This window comes from Anarrhichthys ocellatus, unplaced genomic scaffold (genome assembly GCF_004355925.1).
Source record: "Anarrhichthys ocellatus isolate YVR2014 unplaced genomic scaffold, GSC_Weel_1.0 scaffold2, whole genome shotgun sequence".
NCBI classification, from domain to species: Eukaryota; Metazoa; Chordata; class Actinopteri; order Perciformes; family Anarhichadidae; genus Anarrhichthys; species Anarrhichthys ocellatus.
The window spans coordinates 1,501,183-1,518,882 of record NW_022280032.1 but is presented as its reverse complement, the minus strand read 5'-3'; the positions used below and the strand labels follow the sequence as shown (position 1 = coordinate 1,518,882).

At 42.9% G+C, this 17,700-nt stretch overlaps 1 protein-coding gene across 1 annotated transcript in view; it reads left to right on the top strand.

Moving 5' to 3' along the window:
* The window catches only part of cav1 (caveolin 1), an 11,223-nt gene extending 2,130 nt beyond the window's left edge, over nucleotides 1–9,093 (top strand). Inside the window, exon 3 of the mRNA XM_031869508.1 lies at nucleotides 6,916–9,093. Coding sequence (XP_031725368.1) covers nucleotides 6,916–7,257 — 342 coding nt within the window. The 3' untranslated portion in view covers nucleotides 7,258–9,093. The remainder of the gene's footprint in view (nucleotides 1–6,915) is intronic.
* The last annotated feature ends 8,607 nt before the right edge of the window (nucleotides 9,094–17,700 follow it).

The window sequence follows — 17,700 nt, the reverse complement described above, 5'->3', positions numbered from 1 at the left end:
GGGGGGGGGGGCGCTGGAAGCCACCCGACGCGTCTGTTTGGTAGCGGGTAGCAGCAGCTGTCTGAGCCCGGCCGCCCTCCTCTCCAGCTAGGGCAGTCTCTTTCTCTTTTTCACGAGAGTGGGGGGTTAAACGACTCGCTGCGTGGGACAGGAGGGGTCAGCTCTTTGAAATGCCTGAACTCTGCCTTGTTAAAACAAGGAAACACCCCAAGTAGTAGTCTGTGTCTGCTGGGGATATCCCTCACCACTCCTCACCTCTCCTCCCTTCTTTCCTCCCATTCTACTCCCCTCTCTCCCTCCCTCCCTCTTCCTCCCTTCTTCCCTACATGCCTTTAGTTGTGTCAGAGCAGCAAATGTTCTTATTGGTTCAGTTGGAATAAAACAAATGTGCTGACTGTAATGATATTGATTTCAATACATTGAAGCTTTATTGGTGTGGTGTTTCCATCACAAACGGAGTAAACACACACATTACATGCATGAAATAGAAGCACAAGCTACCGATGCTACTGGAAACAGAAGAAAAGCACGTGTTTCATCGCACACATGAGCCTGAAGGTGACTTCATCATGTGAAATGCTGTTTCACATGATAAGTCTTACATTTAAACATCTGTTCTATAAGATGTGAGTGTACCTCTTGTGAAATGTCCGAAAACCACGTGTGCCGATATGTAAATTATTTCCCACGTGGTGAATATGTGAAATTCGTTTAACATGTGATGAATTCACATTTCTTTTTTTATTTGTAGGGGAAAGAAGGTACATTTAGTGTATTGGAAGTATGAAAAACAGAGGAAAAAGGCCCCACAAAGCACAGTCAGATGTGCATCCTTCTTCCAGTTCTGCCACATGAACATGCCTCCACTTCTTCCACCGCTCTCTGCTTTCTCTCCCTCCCAGTTCTCCTCCATTGTGACAGTGAGTCAGACTCTCCTTCCAGTCTCAGAATAGAATGCAGCTTCACGATCATCCCGCCCCTCTCTAATCAACTCAAACAGACCGCTGGTGAAATTATCCGAAATCACATGTACACTCTAAAAATGTTGTCGGGAACTGTTGAGAGCCTGAGACTTGAAGTAAGAACATTTACTCAAGTATACAGTAAGATTATGAGGCGCATTTAGTTCATTTAAGTTTATACATCTACTACAATGCAAGGATTTTCAGCTGCAGCTACAGATTAAGATTTTTAAATGAGTATAAAGACAATATTAAAGACAATACCTTCTTATAGTGAGAGTTAAACCACCCAGCGGTATGTTAAGCTGCATCTCAGCTAGCGCTGGGTATCATTTAAGAAATTACGATGCCAGTACCCTTAATGTGATGTTGATACTAATAGAGTACTTTGTTAGCGCTGTTGGCACCGCTAGCCCCATTAGCACCGTTAGCTTCTAGCCCCCAGCTCAGACATCTCTGTGTTCAGATCCTTATGCAAGCTCGCAATCCCGGCTGTTCGTGTTGTACCTGCTGCGGTAGTGGGCCAATCACAGGTCGCATTGAATTGAACAACGCTTGCGGTGATTGGCTGTGACCAACAACACAATTTTTTCTAGATCTTGGCAAGCATTGAATATTGTGGGGTCAGGGATGTATCTAAAAACCTCACTTTTTTAGTGCACATACTTAGATATTTGGAGTGCTTACCAACCTTCCTAGATCAGACGACATTTGATTCAACAAGCCAATCAGATTTGGCTCCCCATGTCACATGCAGGCTCATTGGAATACACCCCCCCCCCCGTCTGAGTATCTCCACTTATGGCTTGAGAGCAACCTTTGCAATGGTTCACCATATTTTTGTCGCCAGCCAATCAGAGCAGACTGGGCTCTTAAAGGGAGGTTTAAAGAGACAGGCACTAAAACGGAGCGTTTCAGACAGAGGGTGACTACAGATGTATTCAAACGGACAGTTGGAGAAAAATAAAGAGTTTTTTGAACATTAAAGCCTAAACATGTTCTAGTAGAAACCAAAAATACAGTTATGAACCTGAAAATGAGCATGATATGTCCCCTTTAAAGGTCTACTGTGCAGGATGTGGCGGCATCTAGTGGTGAGGTTGCAGATTGCGATCAACTAAAACTTTTCCCAAGCATGAAGGAAAACTACGGTGGCCGACGCGGAATGGCCCCGCATGTAGATATAAACAACTAATTGTAAGTTAACAAAAACACAACAATTCCTTGTGATTTATACACTAAAGAGAATATACTTAATATTATCATATTTCATTACAACGAATAGATGTTCCTTTAAGTAAAGGCTCTGAAAACTTCTTCCACCACTGCTCTGATCTAAAGAAATACTTTTGATGGTTAGGAAGCCAACAGATGCTCGCTGACTCTGGGTCTCAGAGTTTAGTCTGATGAGCCTGTATGTTGTACAGTGTGCTCCTGTATACAGCCTCACTGAGGTGCTTTGAGGTCAATGAAACGGCTCTGCCAAGTGGGAGCGTGTGTTTGGTGTGCCCCAATGAAAATCACAGGCAGGGAATCCCTTCCAGCAACCCCACCCCACCCCACACATGCAGACATGCTGTACTTATTGCACATGCAAACACACACACATACACACACACACACACACACACACACACACACTGCATTCCTGTAAGAAAAGGAACAGAAGCCATTCTCTTGTTGCTGCTGCAGCTGGCCTCAATCACCCGGCCACATCAAACCCGATCCGTTACTGACATGCATGTGGCATTTGCTCTGCGAAGAGTTTTTTGTTTTTTCTTCCTCCGGAGAGTTTGTGGGTCTTCATATAGCAGAGAGGAGTGGAAACGCTCCCACTGGAGAGAATCTTCAAAAAAGGGAGTTGTTAGACGTTTTGATCAAATGTCATTCAGGTCAAATTGAAAGGAATGAAACACTCCCTATGATTAGCAGTGGATTATTTTTACTCCACCACCTCATTCTGGAATGTTTATAGATTTACAGTCATTGTTGTGTGAGAATCCCCATACTTGCAGGTTTAAAGATTTCTGAGCTTTTATCTGAACTTAACAATCACATGTTGGGTTGAGACGTCTCGTCGTGCTTATTTATGAAACTCTTTCAACATCAGCGGGATTTCTCTCCATCCAGATGTCATGCCAATTCAACAAAGCTATGAATACATCACAGAAATATGTGCAAAGGAGATGTTAACATCCAAGAATGTATTTTACCATAGATTCCTAAAAAATGATATTTGGCAAGTCATATATGTTATTGTATTGGGGATTAGAAATTGTAAATGAACGATATCAAAAACACACTTAAACTATACTGATGAGTGACATGAGCCTGTTGTCTGTTGTCTCGGCTGCCAATCATCCTTATCTCTCCTGAACCAAACCAAACATTTCCTCTGACTTTACCCTCAAACCAACAGAAGAGTCCATTGATGTGCTTCGCTCTGATCTTCTCCTCCAGCGACCCACTTTGTCTATTCAAGCGTAGTTGACGGCCTGAAGACAGAGCTCTGGAAATAGCACATCGCTTTATTTGCTCCATAATACAGTCGCCTTGCCGTCTGGTCACATGCTGACCCCGAGACTCCTCTGATTTAGGCTTTGTGTTCTTTATACTGTAGATGTCTTATTTATTTCATTTCTTGATTCTGAAAAGTCAGAAACTGTGGACTTTTGTGATGTTCTTCCACAAAAACATCCTTACTTGGATCAAAAGGTATTGGACAAGTCTTCATATGGCAATGCAATCCAGTCATTTCTGGGTGATACTCGTCATATTAGCATATCAAAATAAAACCCTTTGAAGTCTGAAGTAGCAAAAAAATGGAACCACACCGTTGAATCTGAAGGCGATGCTTTTCGCCAAACTTACGCTTATGATTTTCCTCAAACTGTTGCAAACAGAACAGTATTTAGAAACGTTTTTTTTAAAAAGCAACAAACAGCTTGACTTCATGAAGTGGAACCTCTCCACCATCCTGCTGTGGTTGTGTTTGTGCCGCTCTGCAATCAAAGTCCTGGAAACTGCAGCAGAGTGGGTCCACTTTAAAATTTGTAGCTGTGGAAAAATTGAATGGACGCCGCGTTGGTTTTGTGGCTGCAGTCGGACTCATATTATAAGGCTGTCGTGAGAGCTGCCAGTTGGTGCTGTGAGAGAGGCTTTATGCTGCTGCTTGGAGTAAAATAATTGGACTCACAAGCTGCTGTTTGTGGCAAAATAAAATAAAGTAGCATATGTGAAGAGCTCTGTTACAAAATAACATGATATTTACTCTGACATAATGAATAGCAGGATGAAAGTGAGCTCTAAGATATGTTTTATAGTCTGTACGCTTTGAATTCTAGACTTAAATATCCTTATAGTCTTACAAGTTTTTAAAAAGTGAAAAAGTGTTTATTTTATTAATTTAAGTGAATATTTTCTTAATTCTAGTGTAGCTACCTCCTTTAATCTTTGTTGTTTCATAGCTTAAAAATTCTTGAAGCAATACATTGTTTTTCCTGGCAGATTTATTTGGGGAATGTGTTTATTCCCCTTCCTGCTGAGTTAGGTCAGAAGATCGATGAATAAGATGCAGCCAGGAGACTATAAACATGCAGATTTTAAAGGGGGTGAAACAGCTATCAAAATTGTGCAAACAGCGCCTCTAACGCTCACTTAAAATTAAGAAAATGTGTTTAATCTGTACGGAAAACCAAAGTGTAAAAACGTCAAGTTGTGGTTGGAAATGTGCCGGAATGGTTTGGCCGGGAATACTGGCTTTACTCATAAAATCACAACTTGATGTTTTGTCACACTGCTTTCCTTAGTTTTTGTACAGATTAAACAAATTATTTAGTAAATTAGCGCGCTTCAGAGGTGCTGGTTAGCTTCGGACAGAACTGTTTCCCCTGGCCTCCAGTCTTCATGCTGCTACAAGCTAAGCTAACAGCTTAGCATTTCACTGAGAGTGGTAAATAAGAGAACTTCAAAACGTTTGACAAGTCTATTAATAAGGTGGATAGTTTTGCATTCTTTTCCCATTTAAATGATGATAAATATCATTAGAGCATGAATACATGTCATTACAACACTTGCATCAATTAACCGATAAAGTTCTTTTTCAGAGATCTAAAATGGATAAAATGTGCTTTTCTTTGATGACACCAGTCAGCGTGTGTAAGTGGGCATCATGTCTTCCAAACAGTGGATAGTGTCTCACTTAGGACTTTTCCATTTCACCGTCAGGGTGACACTGGATAATATCTGCTTGACTTACGGATATTGCACCCATCGGCCCTCAGTAGCTCCACTCGCCTGTTAGACGAGACACAGTCTCCAAGTAACTGTAAAATAAATATTGACTCTGCGCTCAGAAGCCGGTGGAGAGGATGAGAGAGAGAGAGTGAGAGAGAAAGAGAGAGAGAGAATATGCCCAGGTCACGGACACGTGCAGTGATTGTCCCATTGAAAAGCCTGAGAGAGGAACACAACGTCCTCCCATCAGGACGAACAACAACATTGTTCGTCCTGATGGGAGGTGGAGGACGGCGGTGCAGGGACGTCTCCGTCTTTTGGCTTTCTCTGCTGATGAACGTTAAGTTTCTGCAGGTTGTTTCCCCGTCACTGGCCACACACTAACTGTGCAGTTTTACCTTCTGTTTATTTCACACACACACAAAAAAAGCAGAAATGTGAAACACATCACATCCTGTGCGCTGCAGACTTTTTTCCGAACAAAGACGTACCACACAGCGAGTGTTTACAACGGCTAAAAGCTTCTAGGAACTCGGTTTAGCCTGATAATTATTTAGATATCAAACAGTGACGCCTTTAAACCACCAAGCAGACCAAGTCCTCACCAGCTTCTATTATCTGAATACATCTGGTCCACCTGTGGCGATCATTTAACTGAAGAATAATTGAGAGTTTACCTTTAACTTTCTACTTTAGTTGACTTTCTATCATCTATCCATCTATCTATCCATTTACCTATCAATCTATCTGTCCATCTGTCCATCTATCCATCTATCCATCTATCTATCTATCCATCCATCTACCTATCCATCCATCTATCCATCCATCTATCCATCTATCCATCTATCTATCCATCCATCCATCCATCTATCCATCCATCCATATCCATCCATCTATCCATCTATCTATCCATCCATCCATCCATCTATCCATCCATCTATCCATCCATCTATCCATCTATCCATCTATCCATCCATCTATCCATCTGTCATCTGACCATCTATCCATCCATCCATCCACCTATCCATCTATCCATCCATCCATCCATCCATCTATCCTTCCATCTATCCATCCATCTAAGTTTGATGTTTTCAAGATGCTCTGGAGACAAGGATCCATTGCAGAAAGTGAAGCAGATGCCAGAGATAATGTGTGTAGCAATACCGTATTTTCGGGCGGGGTGGTATGTTGGTGGTTAGACCGTGTACCAGTCGCTGCGATCGGAGATGTGAATCTTGCCAAGGAATCCCATCCTCCATCTCAGAAATATTAACAGGGAGTGAAGCTGCTGATTTATGTGTGAATAACACGGAAAAGACTGTAGCATTTATGTGAAAGTTTAACTTGCACCATATTGGGGCTCTTGTGAAACACTGTTGGCGGCGGATGAAGGTATTCGATGAGTCTAATGTGAGTGTCTCTGTATACTAACTGTACAATTAGTATTTTGTTTCAATACTTAAACATGTAGATCTATGGCAGGTTAACCCTTTCACAGTGTGCTTTCAGTTTATGAAAGTTAATTGAAACAGTTTGGTTGCCTAAAAGTGTTTTATTCGGTATTTGGTTGTACATAGCTCCACCCTCTCGTATCTCTTCTGGTTGCAAAAAAACAAGATGGCGATGAACAAAATGCCAAACTCAAGGTTTCAAAATAGTAGCTAGAACTGTCGCAAGTCTGTCTGACTAAAATGTCCTCCTCTTCCTCCCTCTTCAGGTAGACTTTGAGGACGTGATTGCCGAGCCTGCAGGGACCTACAGCTTCGACGGCGTGTGGAAAGCCAGCTTCACCACCTTCACTGTGACCAAGTACTGGTGCTACCGGCTGCTGACGGCCCTGGTCGGCATCCCCCTGGCGCTGATCTGGGGAATCTTCTTCGCCATCCTGTCCTTCCTGCACATCTGGGCCGTGGTGCCGTGCGTCAAGAGCTACCTGATCGAGATCCACTGCGTCAGCCGCGTATACTCCATCTGCGTGCACACCTTCTGCGACCCGTTATTTGAGGCCATGGGCAAGTGCCTCAGCAGCATCCGAATCAGCACAACCAAGGAGGTGTAGTGTCCACGAAGAGGAGGAGGAGGATTAACGGAAAGAGGGGAGGGAAGTAGGGAGGGCTACAGCAACACAGATGGAGGGGAAAGTCACAACAGAGAAGAAGAAGAAGAAAAATAGACCTCTGGGAAATGAGAAGTGAGACTTTTCCAGAGCTTGGCGGGGGTTGTGTGGAAGTGAAGAGGCGTGGTCACATGGCACCTCACCCCGTCAGCTGTTTTTTTCTCTCCAGTGTTGCCTTTACCAAACAGGTGGGCACAGGAAATCAAAGGGGTCGTTCTCCGGGGTTTATGTTGTTGTTTTGTTTGTGTTGTTTTTTTGTTTTTTTTTATTCCTCCCTGTTCATTTTGTCAAGCAAGCGACCGAGCTCTGTTTCTCTTTTCTGTCAGTTTTGCCAAATGATGTAAATTCCTTCCATTCTTTCTGTGAGCTTCTCACTTTGAGTGATTCATGTGAAGAGGGGATGTCAGGGTGTATCACTGTCTTCTCTCGCGCTTATTAGTGTGTGTGTGTGTGTGTGTGTGTGTGTGTGTGTGTGTGTGTGTGTGTGTGTGTGTGTGGGTGTGTGTTTTGGAGCCGTTGGGCAGGGCAGGGCGGTTGGACGCCGGGGGTTAGGGGGGTCAAAGCGGAGAGAACGAGTGAGCGCTGCCAAATTCTATCTGACTCAGCGAAATCAAAACACAAGCCCGCAAGCCGAACAGCACAGCAACAGCCCTCCCTCTGCTCGCCCTCCACCCCCTCATGACCTCCAACCCACCAAGCCAACCGCCCCCCCCCCCCCAACCCTTCGCCCGGCTTCCCAGCAGTCTGACACACTGAACCTGCCCTCGTTCCTGCATGCACCTGCGTCGCCTTGCCAGCAACTCGCCGTCCGCCACCGCCACACGCCCCCGCCTCGCTCACGGCTTCTTACCCCACCTCAAACTAAAGTCTCCATCATCACCATTGTCCTCGTGTGTGACTGAGAATGTTAGCCTTTGAATTTTTTTACAAAAGAAATATCCCTTTTGAACTCCAATGTGGGTTTACTGACCAACTTTGGCTTTTTCATTTTTCAGTGAAGCTCTTAAATGCACCATAGTCCCATAGTGAATGCTTTTTTTCCCCTACTCTATGAATATGAAGAACTTTGAGGGTTTAACTTGTATGCCGTTGTTTTAATATCCTGTATGTACTGTATGGGTGTCGACTTTACAAGCTGTGTCCTCATTCCAGTGCACTAATCTATGGGAAAGTATTGTTAGTGAGTAGCACTAATGAAGATCTCCTGTCTCTATTTGCAAAGGTAGCAGAGTACTAGCGGTTACTTTTGACAAGCTTGTGTGGAGATGTTTCTTACGCGCTGTGGTACTTGCACAGGTTAATGCATTGGAATTAAGATAATGTGAGATGGAATGTGTGATTTCTTTTTTATGCATTTTTAGTTGTTATCTGGTCATTATTTTGCATCCCATCCATCCTTTTTTGTTGTTTTTTTGTTTTTTATTTTACCCCAAGTAACTTGTTCTGTTCGCTTCTTGACTGTGGACACGATGCTGAAAAGCATCAAACTGAAGCCTCCCGCCCCAGAGATGGGTGAAGGGAGGGACGGTTGGGTGGGGTTTCTGTAATGGGGTGGGGGGGGTATGTTTTATTGAGACACTACACTACGCTTTGACTCCGTCACCTTCACTCTACCTGCTGTCTTCTCACAGGGATGGTAATATCACAGCACCTGTTCCTTGAATTGAGTGTTTTAAGCTCCAAAGGTGATACTGTTATAAGAAAATATGTGTTTTTTTCCCTTCCTTGCTTTTACTGTACAATATCACGCTGTGCACATTAAAATTTAATATAATCCAGTGTTCATGTGTTTGTTTTTCATCTACACTTTCTTTAAAAGTGATCACCAGGGCGTGCCTCTCGTGGAAGTCAGATATTAACAGTGGCTTTCTTCTTCTTTCTTTTACTTGTGATATTGAGTCATAGCTAATCTAATTGTGTAGTGACTCACATTAGATACTTGGTGACTGTTTTCATTCATCTGTGCTGCAGGAACCAGCAAGTTGAAGCGGGGGCAAGAAAAGAAAAAAAACATAACGAAGCCGAAGCAAGAGCAGCTGAAGAATGATTTCCAGCAGCAGCAGCGGTAGTGTTTGTATCTGAGTCTGTGTCGGTGAAGCCTGATGCCTTTAGTGCTGCTCACAGGCTTCTCCATGGTTACTCGATAAACACACAAAAGTGTTGGACAATGCTCATGAGACTGGAGTCAAGTCTCCTGACTTAATTCAAGTTCATTTCCACCAACAGCAGGCACATAATTATGCAGCCGGAGGCGAGCCTGGACTCTGGCTGTAAAGCGAATCGTTCAACAGTAACATCTGTAACAGTCGACTCAACAGTGGTTCATTCTTTTAATCCTTCAAGGGGGATTCAAGGACACAAAGCATGTTAACTGCTGCCTTTCTGTTTCAATTCATGGAGCCAACACTGGTGGTGGCCAAGTCCTAGTTTGTGCCTCGTAACATTTGAGTCATAATAAATGGCCAAAAGCATGTGGACAGACAAACATTACGACTATATGTGATGGGTTTGAACATTTTTAAAATCACGGGCATTGATGTGCTGCTACAACATTCTCCACTCTTCTGGGAAAGCTGCAGGATTTCGTCACCAGGCTGCAGGGGTTTGCTCAGAGGACGGTCAGGTCAGGTACCGGTGTTGGTCCGTAAGTTCTGGATCGCAGTTCAGGTGCTGGTTGGGGTTAAAGCCAGAGTTCTGTGCAGGCCAGTTAACTTCTTCCACAGCAGACTGGGAAAGGCCATCCCTGTATTGATCTGGCTTCTCCAAATCGTCATAAATTTGGAAACATATTATCTAGAATATCGTTGTAAAATGATATATTATGATTTATCCTCGTGACTGTAGGCCCCAAAATATGAAAATAGTCTGACAACAAAAGTATGTGTCCAAGACTTCTGTCAATGTGGATTAAAAAAATAATAATAATCCATCTGCTGCACAATAAAACATCTTTGTAGCCACTTAATTGTGACTATTTGTTAATCCAAGCAACGATACATGTCGAAGTGCTCCGTTTGGATCTTTTAGGAATTAACAACGGTCACAACTTAAGAAACCGGTTAAAATCTGCTTTCGCTGAGAGAATTATTTTAGATCCAAGTGAGAAAGAATGATTAGGAAAATACCTGCAACCAAATTTTTCCAGTGCTTGGGCCGTACGGGACCAAAGCAGACATAACAGGAGGCCGAGAGAACACAGAGACGGCTCTGTTACCTCCATGCAAGACGGGACGGGATTGGACGGTGAGCTCATGGCAGTGACCTGATACAACCAGGGTGAGAAGTTACCACCAGCTGCTGGAGCTCAAAGCTCCTCTGTGTGGTGGTAAGTTTGCCTGATCTGAGATCATTTGGAGGCTCATAATCTTCACTACAAACCTACCTGTCTGGTGGAATGGTGAAGAATCAAAGGACAGCACTTGTTTATGGATGCTATTTTCCTTCTTGTCAGGCAGCTATTGACCTCCATTCATTTACAGATCGTAAATAGGAAATATGTGATTTGTAGTCATGGAGCAAAAGTAAGCAGAAGCACTGGCATTGTCCTTGTTGGTGCTTCAGCCATGTTCAACCGTCCCCCACTGAGGATAAATCCCTCGCTTTGATCCGGTTCTCTGCGGTGTTTGCATGTTCTCTCCAGGCCGCAGTCCTCCACAGGTCAGCTGGATCAAAGACTGTAAACTACCAATAAATAAGAATATAGTGTCTGAAATATCTGTGCTGAGCCTGAGCCTGGGGGTGGAAAACATATCTGAGGTGTTATTCTGCTCAGGTGCATGCTGGGAAAGGCTCCACCATCATGTGAATATGAATAGAAAAAGTAAATGATCTTTTTATGAAGTCTCCTGACTCACCTTTTGAGTTGCTCGCCTCAGCTTTTACGATGCAACAGCTCCCTCTAGTGGGATGAATTGAGAAATGCAAATATATGCTAAATTAACAAAAGTATGTCCATTATCCGCATGTGATTGTTGAACATATTCCAAAACCATTGCCATTAATATAATTCCAACAGCATCTAGTCTTCTTGTGTCAGGCTCCACTCCAGATGTTTGAACCTGGCTGCAGGGATTTGTTCCCTTTCATATTTCAAAAACACAAATATTGACAATTTGTATAGTTTATTATTATTATTATTCATTTTATTTTATTTGTTGTGGCTCAAGGTGGGGCGGCGCCCTAGCGCCCTCTATTGACCAGCCGCCACTGCTTATATATATCACTTGAGTACACAACAGTCAGACTATTCTTGACCTTTATTTGTCCAGCCTTGTTGTGAGTATGTGCACATGTACTTGTCCAGTAAAGGTGATTCTGATTGTGCCGCGTTGCATCACATAACACTGGGAGGTTTTCGCATATATAAATCAACGCTGATATGTTTATGAGAGAAGTGTCGACTGCTTGGTCTGCCCTCTTCAGATGTTTTATCACATCTTTGGCCCTTGACTCCTCTCAAAGTGTGAAGCACAGTAGATTAGACCTGAAATCTTTAGTTGAACAAACATCCCGTGATAAAAAGAGTGACATAGCAGCCAACAAAGGTGAGGTAGACGTGATGTTCGGTCTCTCCTCTGGATGACTTAGTCAGTGGAAAGTCAGAGGTGACGTAAACATTGTGGCTTTTAAACCACCTCGGCAGCTGTTTCCTCTTTCTGCAGACACCACCGTGATTATAGAGAGAGACGTCTCTGGGACTCTGAGTGATTTAACGCTGTCAAAATCCATCATTCACCTTCCCTAAAGACGGTGCTTAACATACTTCCACATCTACGTCACTTCGACTCTGTGAGGTTTTGTTTGGGTGAAGTCTTTTAAGGCCTGACCTCCGACCCAACTGCTCCTTTGAGAGTTTATGTGGCAGATTTCAGCTTTGCATTGAGCAGATGAACAGCTGGGTGTGAGTTCTTATAGAAACCAGAATAACCGACCACATTGCTCCCATACTTAAGTCCCTACACTGGCTTCTTCCACTAGGTCACACAATTGACTTTAAAGCACTGCTGCTTCTTTATAAATCACTCTAGAAGCAACTTTCTGATCGCATCAACCAAGCCAGCTTCACAAATCTGGACTGTGACTGTAGACTTACTGTAGACTGTTCCTGGATCTAAAGCACTTTTCCTTTTGAATCTTTCATTTTCATGTGTTCTTTTCATTTTAACTAGTTTTTTTATCTGCTCTCCTATAAAGTACTCCTAATTGCCGAATGTGTATGAACGGTGGCGGCTCACCACCATCAGTGGGCGCTGACTGATTCCACATTCATCAGCTGACCAGAGGAGCTGCAGCCTCACTGAACTCTTTATTTCAACAAACACCCTCAGAGAAGCTGCTGCTGTCCTGGTTTGCCCCCACAAACACACACACACACAAACACACCCAAGCACGCACACACACACACACACACACACACACACACACACACATACACATATACTGTATGCCTGCAGGGCATCACAGAAATCAATAGAGTTCATAATATCTGTATTATCTTATGTTTATCTTATGTATTGTTTTACTTAAAGGGACAGTGTTCAGCATTTCTTGGGATCTATTAGCAGTTTTTCATTAGTGTATAATCACCTGAAACTAGAATTGTTGTGTTTTCGTTCGCTTTGAATGAGCCCTTCATTTCTACGTACATACACAAGATACCGCAAAAGAAACAGGGAGTCATATATTGAAAAGTATAAACCTTAACCTAAAACAATGGCACAGTTACAGTACATTTGTAATGCTTTATGCTGCATTTTACATCTTGGACAGGATGGTCTCTTTCCTTTGCTTTGGTCTTTGAGAGATTTACAGAAGCTCCTTTGTGACCAGACCTGGAACGAAAACAAGACTTCACACACACACACACGCGTACACAAAAGGGATATCCCACATCTAGCATTTTCATTATTCTGTGTCATCTTTGGCTTCACGCTCTGTCAGCTGTTATGGCAGTGAGTAGTGGAAACGATGAAGCGAGCGATGACATCAAGCGAGAAGAAGGCTGGCACAGATTCGACCCCTCGGGCTCAGCGTCCGCCGCACCAGCCCTTTACAGATGTTCCTCTCCTCAGCAACACCTGGTACCTCCGTAAGTCAGTCTGTGCACTCTTTGACAGTGTAGGTCACTTTTACCACATCTGTTGGAGACAACGTGATACAACACACATTACAGGGGGGATCTGTGACATCTTCCCTTTGTTGAGTTTTGTTGCTGTGCTGTTACTGCACTGCATTTCCCAGAGACCACCCATCAATCTACCCTGGTGACGACGTCCTTCCTCGGATATTGCCTTGATGGATCCTCTGCTTGTTCAGAACAATGTGCTGATTGTTGTGTTGACCAAAATGTGTGCTGGAGTTGACTTATGTATCTTTTGTTAATTCACAGACTGCAGAACAAAGACAAGCAGGAAGTAAGGTGACGTAAGGCTGCCCACTAAATCAACACGACTACATCCTCTCTCCTCTCCAAGTTATGAAGATCTGCAGAAATATGGTTTTATTCAATGTTATTTTATAACAAAAGTGTGAATATTTAGTAATAGATTTAAAGGTCCTAAAAGCTAAATTCAGAGCATTAGCAGTAAACAACTATTTGCTCTGTTAGTCATGTCTAGATGAGCACTGTTAGCACTGGCTCAGCCGTCACCATGTTGAGAGCCATGTGGAGACAATCCCTTAATGATAGATATGCTCGGAATTTCAAATTTAGTGCCTTAAACAGAGATTTATTTTGATGGAAATCTTTGAGATTATTACTTTAATACCTACAGCAGATTACTCTTTGCATTGAAATAAGCAGAATGAGATAGAAGTGGAGAATAATTGCACAGTATATTTAGTATATATACAAAACGACTGTGATTTCACTGGCACTTAACTCTGGTTTATTTTAGTCAAAGCTTCCACGGATGAACAACCAGGACGGGAGAGTTAAGAGCTCTTGAAGGCTTCCCATAAACAGCTCAACAAGACGAGGGTGGAAATGGAAATGTAGCATATAATGCAGCCAAGACTTCTTTATTTTGCAAAAAAAAATATGTATTTGATTACGTTGTAGAAACAGAGGAGGGTTTTACAGTAACTCGGGTCAAAGAGCAAAGACAAAGACAGTAAATCTGTTGCTGAGTTGTTCCAACTACGTGAGCAGAGTAAGAGGTCTTATTACAGCACGTAAACGTTATCTGCTTTGTAGAATATTATAAAACATGATAAGATGTTTTTAAGTTGATTTATCAGTGTCAGAATTCCTCAGTGTCACATTCTCAGTCACTTTGAGACTCATTTAAATATTCATCACACATATTAAAAGCTGTCGAATGAACTGAAACTTAACCACATTAAATCTTCTGAGCTGTATCTCTTGTGAAACATCACACGGATATGAATGGACTATGTGATCTGAAAGCCATGTGTGTGTTTTCCTGAGCTTCTTATTGTGTTTACACCTCCACCGACGGCCTTCGCCGGGTCTTGATATGAGCTGTTGTGACTCCGTCCATCCCCGGACAGACTGACGGACAACAGACACAACAGCAACGTATTGACTGACAGTTTTCTTGCCTGTCTGCTGCGGCAACCATTTCCTGTAAAGTATGAGATTTTAATCTTTTGATTTCCTTTTTCATTAGGAGTGACTTTATCTGACACACAGAGGACGATGGGAGCACTGATCTGTCTGTCCGGACGTTCAAATATGTGAGTCTGAGAATGAGTCTGATGGCTGTGAAAGCTGTAGCGCAAAAGGTGACAAAAGGTTCCGTCCAGGACAGGAAACAATATGGCATCGCATTTGAAAAACAAAAAAGCAACATGGCACAAAATATTTTATTTCTAATAAACTTATTTCAAGAATTTCCATTTTTTTTTCCAATTCAACAAACATTCTGAAGCAACATAAACTGACATGTTTTGTTACATTTGACAGTAAATCAAGAAATCCAACGATTTTTATAGCGTACTAGATACTAGAACCAACCCTGGAATTAAAAGTGCAATATATGGAATTCTGAGCATTAATATCACATCAAACAATAATTGGTTATTTAAAGGGATAGTGCAGTAATGTCTGAGCACAGAATGAAGTTGCTCTCCCTCTGTGTGTTTTTATTATCACACCTTCTCTTTGTTGACGTAGCCGGGCCGGCCGATCGAGCTTTTAGTGCATGTTAGTGCATTTTAGTGCATGTTAGTGCATGTGAGCTGATGCTGACTGCAGAAGTGTGGCGCCCACCCTGCGGTAGGTAACCCCTCAGGTAAGCACTGCTAGCTGTGTCAGCACTTTTGTCGCAATGTGCGCTGTTAGCTCCTAGCTGCCGGCTCAGCCGTCACCATGTTGAGCCATTGAGAGGCAATCCAAACGCTCCCGGTCTCACGGATAGAGCCTTTAAAGCTTGACAGTGAGAATGAATGAATTATCTGTTCAAATGAAGGCATCAGCAGCACTTTTTGCTTTTGCAGTTACAAGCCTTGTAGATAGTTCTTCACTTTACTTGCCATGGTTTTGACAGTATAGTTTATGCAAATGTCACATTTAAACCCGGATGAAGGCAACAATTCCAAAAGCATCCGGGGAAGAAACACGGTATTGTAGAAGAGTTGTGTGACCTCGTCACATTTCAAAGGGTCAGCTATGGCTGATATTCAACTGTCAATTTGATCAAAAGGAAATGTTACCTGCGTAGCAGAAACTTAACCAGAATGCAATGCAGCTGGTGAGGATTTGGTAAGCTGGTGCATCTTTCTCCACAAGAAGAACAATATCATTGAAGTATTTTTAGCAATCTTAGACACACTGCAGACATTAACTAAAATAAGCTTCCACACTTGTCTTCAACAGCCTCGACTCTTCCCTTTGAGAATAATCTGCTCTCTCGTTACATAAATGGTCAGAACAATTTAGAAGAGAGCATCAGCAAAACAGAATCCTCCCTTGACCCAGTGTTGTCATGTAAGCTGTCATGAACGCTTCCCGAGCTGTAGGGATCCTGCTGAAGAAGCTTGTTTATGGAGATACACAGCTGAGTGATGACACTCTTAATCACCGCTAAAGGAAGGTAAAGAGTCCATCCACAGAATGAAGCTGCGAGGGGTCCTCCGATGGGTCACAAGCATCAATCAGAGTTTACCGTCCCAGTCAGCAGTTAACCAGGGTTTGTATTGACCCTGCCGGTGATAAATAACCTCTGGTGGAGCGACACTCGACCGGGTTTAGGGTCGACAGAAACGGTCAAATCAAGACTGAGTGCAGCGCTGCTCCTCCATGATAATCTCTGCGTCTGTGCAGATCTTCACTTTCTATTAAGGGAAATAGAAATTCTCAAAACCAACAGTATATAAAGTAAGTTACAATTAGCTCCACCGTTACCAGCTCCAACAATAAAGTGATGAACACATTAATTCATCACTAATTACGTCTAATAATACATAATATTCTGGAATGGACCATTCTTTAAAATACGTACTTTTACTTTTGATGCAAAAACTTTTTTTTAAGATTTTGAAAGCAGGACATTTAATTTGAACAGAGTATTTCTACACTGTGGTACTGCTGCATTTACTTAAATAAAAGATCAATGTACTTCTTCGACCTCTGAGTAGCTTGGAAATCAGCCTGACCTGAAGCTCCCCTCATCGTCTCTGGAGACTAAAAGTGCCTGTTCACCTCGTGCACCAGCAGATGGCGCCACAAGGGGTCAGATTCCTGCTGTTGTCGTGGGATTTAAAGAGTCACGTCACACAAATGAAAACCCAAAATGCTATTTGTGCATATCCAGGTTTGGATGGTTTAATCTACTGCTATGGCAGCTTCCACTCTTCTTGTTTCAGGCTCTCCAGCTGATTTTTGGAACTTTAGCTGCAGGGATTACATTAGTTATATTGGCCGATAAGACCCGGCTCGCAGTCAGAGTTCAATTTCATCCATTCAAAATGATTCAACAGCGACATTCATTTCGTATAACAGTGTCCCTGTTGTTTGATACTTGGGTAATGTGACCCTTCAGTGCCACTCCACACAAACAGCCAAATATTCTCCTTTTTTAAATGTCCCATTCCGTGCAGCCTGGACCAAAACGTGCACAGAAAATAGACTTGGTCGTCGTGCTGCAGGTATTGTGGCTGCAGGATGCAGATCATTCCTGCAGCGCATGTCATACTCTGGGGTTTTCACATTCTGCGTGCCGACAGTGTGAGGTTCACCACCCTACCGACCTTTTCCTTCCTCTACTTCTTCTTCTTCTTCTTCTTCTTCTCCTCCTCCCCGCCAAGACGAGAGGCCCAGATACAAAATGTAGTTCACCACCACAGGAGCCACACAGACACACCCCTCGGGGTTACAGTCACACACACACACACACACACACACCCTGTGTCAGACACACCCCT